Source organism: Lampetra planeri, unplaced genomic scaffold (genome assembly GCF_965212315.1).
Source record: "Lampetra planeri unplaced genomic scaffold, kcLamPlan1.2.h2 scaffold_2113, whole genome shotgun sequence".
In the NCBI taxonomy this organism is placed as follows: Eukaryota; Metazoa; Chordata; class Hyperoartia; order Petromyzontiformes; family Petromyzontidae; genus Lampetra; species Lampetra planeri.
Window position 1 is genome coordinate 7,501 of NW_027614876.1, and position 2,500 is coordinate 10,000.

General features: G+C 59.8%; 1 protein-coding gene across 6 annotated transcripts in view; it reads left to right on the forward strand.

The window, feature by feature from the left end:
- Positions 1–2,500, forward strand: part of LOC144740399 (programmed cell death protein 10-like) — a 14,124-nt gene that overhangs the window by 4,472 nt on the left and 7,152 nt on the right. For all 6 annotated transcript variants that reach the window (XM_078623251.1, XM_078623252.1, XM_078623250.1 and 3 more), the window contains 2 exons: positions 1–77; positions 1,323–1,449. The exon at positions 1–77 is cut by the window's left edge and continues 41 nt beyond it. In XM_078623251.1, coding sequence (XP_078479377.1) covers positions 1–77; positions 1,323–1,449 — 204 coding nt within the window. The remainder of the gene's footprint in view (positions 78–1,322; positions 1,450–2,500) is intronic.

The following is a 2,500-nucleotide window of genomic DNA, read 5'->3' on the forward strand; positions in this document are numbered from 1 at the left end:
GGGCATCTTGAAGCAGGAGAGGGAGGCAGTGAACTTCCCAGAGGCGCTGCTGAGGATGGCGGCTGAGGATTTGGAGGGTGAGCACACACCCCACGTGTCTCTCCGTGTGTCTCCACGTGTGTCTCCCCCCGTGTGTCTCTCTGTGTGTCTCCCCGTGTGTCTCTCCCCGTGTCTCTCCGCGTGTCTCTCCCCGTGTCTCTCCGCGTGTCTCTCCCCGTGTCTCTCCCCGTGTGTCTCTCCCCGTGTGTCTCCCCCCGTGTGTCTCTCCGCGTGTCTCTCCCCGTGTCTCTCCCCGTGTGTCTCCGTGTCTCTCCCCGTGTGTCTCTCCCCGTGTCTTTCCCCGTGTGTCTCTCCCCGTGTCTCCCCGTGTGTCTCTCCCCGTGTCTCTCCCCGTGTGTCTCCGTGTGTCTCTCCCCGTGTGTCTCTCCCCGTGTGTCTCTCCCCGTGTCTCCCCGTGTGTCTCTCCCCGTGTCTCTCCCCGTGTCTCTCCCCGTGTATCCCCGTGTCTCTCCACGTGTCTCCACGTGTGTCTCCCCCCGTGTGTCTCTCTGTGTGTCTCTCCGCGTGTCTCTCCGTGTGTCTCTCCCCGTGTCTCTCCACGTGTGTCCCTCCGTGTGTCTCCCCGTGTGTCTCTCCCCGCGTGTCTCCCTGTGTCTCCCCGTGTCTCCCCCCGCGTGTCTCCCCGTGTCTCTCCGTGTGTCTCCCCCCATGTCTCTCGGCGTGTCTCTCTGCGTGTCTCCGTGTCTCTCCCCGTGCCTCTCCGTGTGTCTCTCCGCGTGTCTCTCCCCGTGTCTCTCCGTGTGTCTCTCCCCGTCTCTCTCCCCGTGTCTCTCCGCGTGTCTCTCCCCGTGTCTCTCCGTGTGTCTCTCCCCGTCTCTCTCCCCGTGCCTCTCCGCGTGTCTCTCCCCGTGTCTCTCCCCGTGTCTCTCCCCGTGTCTCTCCCCGTGTCTCTCCCCGTGTCTCTCCCCGTGTCTCTCCGCGTCTCTCTCCCCGTGTCTCCCCCCGTGCCTCTCCGCGTGTCTCTCCCCGTGTCTCTCCCCGTGTCTCTCCCCGTGTCTCTCCCCGTGTCTCTCCCCGTGTCTCTTCGCGTGTCTCTCCCCGTGTCTCTCCCCGTGTCTCTCCCCGTGTCTCTCGGCTTGTCTCCCCCCGTGTGTCTCTCGGCTTGCCTCCCCCCGTGTCTCTCGGCGTGTCTCCCCGTGTGTCTCCCCCACCGTCTCCCTCCGTGACCCCCCGTGGCTCCCCCGTGACCCCCCCCCGTGACCCCCCACCCCGTGACCCCCCCCCCGTGACCCCCCCCCCCCGTGACCCCCCGCCGTGTGCAGAGTTGCGAGTGGAGTGTTGCGAGGGGTCCCTGGTGGAGCTGAGTGAGCGCGCTCGCTCGCTCAAGACCATCCTGGGGCGCATCCCCGACGAGATCCGTGATCGCGTGCGCTTCCTGCAGACCATCAAGTGAGTGAGTGGGTGAGTGGGTGAGTGGGTGAGTGGGTGAGTGAGTGAGTGGCTGAGTGGTTGAGTGAGTGAGTGAGTGGTTGAGTGAGTGAATGAGTGGTTGAGTGAGTGAATGAGTGAGTGGCTGAGTGAGTGAGTGAGTGGCTGAGTGAGTGAGTGAGTGGTTGAGTGAGTGGCTGAGTGAATGAGTGAGTGGTTGAGTGGTTGAGTGAGTGGTTGAGTGAGTGAGTGGCTGAGTGAGTGGTTGAGTGAGTGAGTGAGTGGTTGAATGAGTGTATGGCTGAGTGAGTGGTTGAGTGGCTGAGTGAGTGGTTGAGTGAGTGAGTGGTTGAGTGAGTGAGTGACTGGTTGAGTGAGTGGTTGAGTGAGTGGCTGAGTGGTTGAGTGAGTGAGTGAGTGGTTGAGTGAGTGAATGAGTGGTTGAGTGAGTGAATGAGTGAGTGGTTGAGTGAGTGAGTGAGTGGTTGAGTGAGTGTGTGGTTGAGTGGCTGAGTGAGTGAGTGAGTGGTTGAGTGGTTGAGTGAGTGGTTGAGTGAGTGGTTGAGTGAGTGGTTGAGTGAGTGGTTGAGTGAGTGGTTGAGTGAGTGGTTGAGTGAGTGAGTGAGTGGTTGAGTGAGTGAGTGGTTGAGTGAGTGGTTGAGTGAGTGTTTGAGTGAGTGGCTGAGTGGTTGAGTGAGTGAGTGGTTGAGTGGCTGAGTGAGTGGTTGAGTGAGTGAATGAGTGGCTGAGTGAGTGACTGGTTGAATGAGTGAGTGGCTGAGTGAGTGAGTGGTTGAGTGGCTGAGTGAGTGGTTGAGTGAGTGAGTGAGTGGTTGAGTGAGTGTTTTAGTGAGTGAGTGGCTGAGTGAGTGAGTGAGTGGTTGAATGAGTGAGTGGCTGAGTGAGTGAGTGGTTGAGTGAGTGGTTGAGTGAGTGAGTGGTTGAGTGAGTGAGTGGTTGAGTGAGTGGTTGAGTGGCTGAGTGAGTGGTTGAGTGAGTGAGTGAGTGGTTGAGTGGTTGAGTGAGTGGTTGAGTGGTTGAGTGAGTGGTTGAGTGGTTGAGTGAGTGGTTG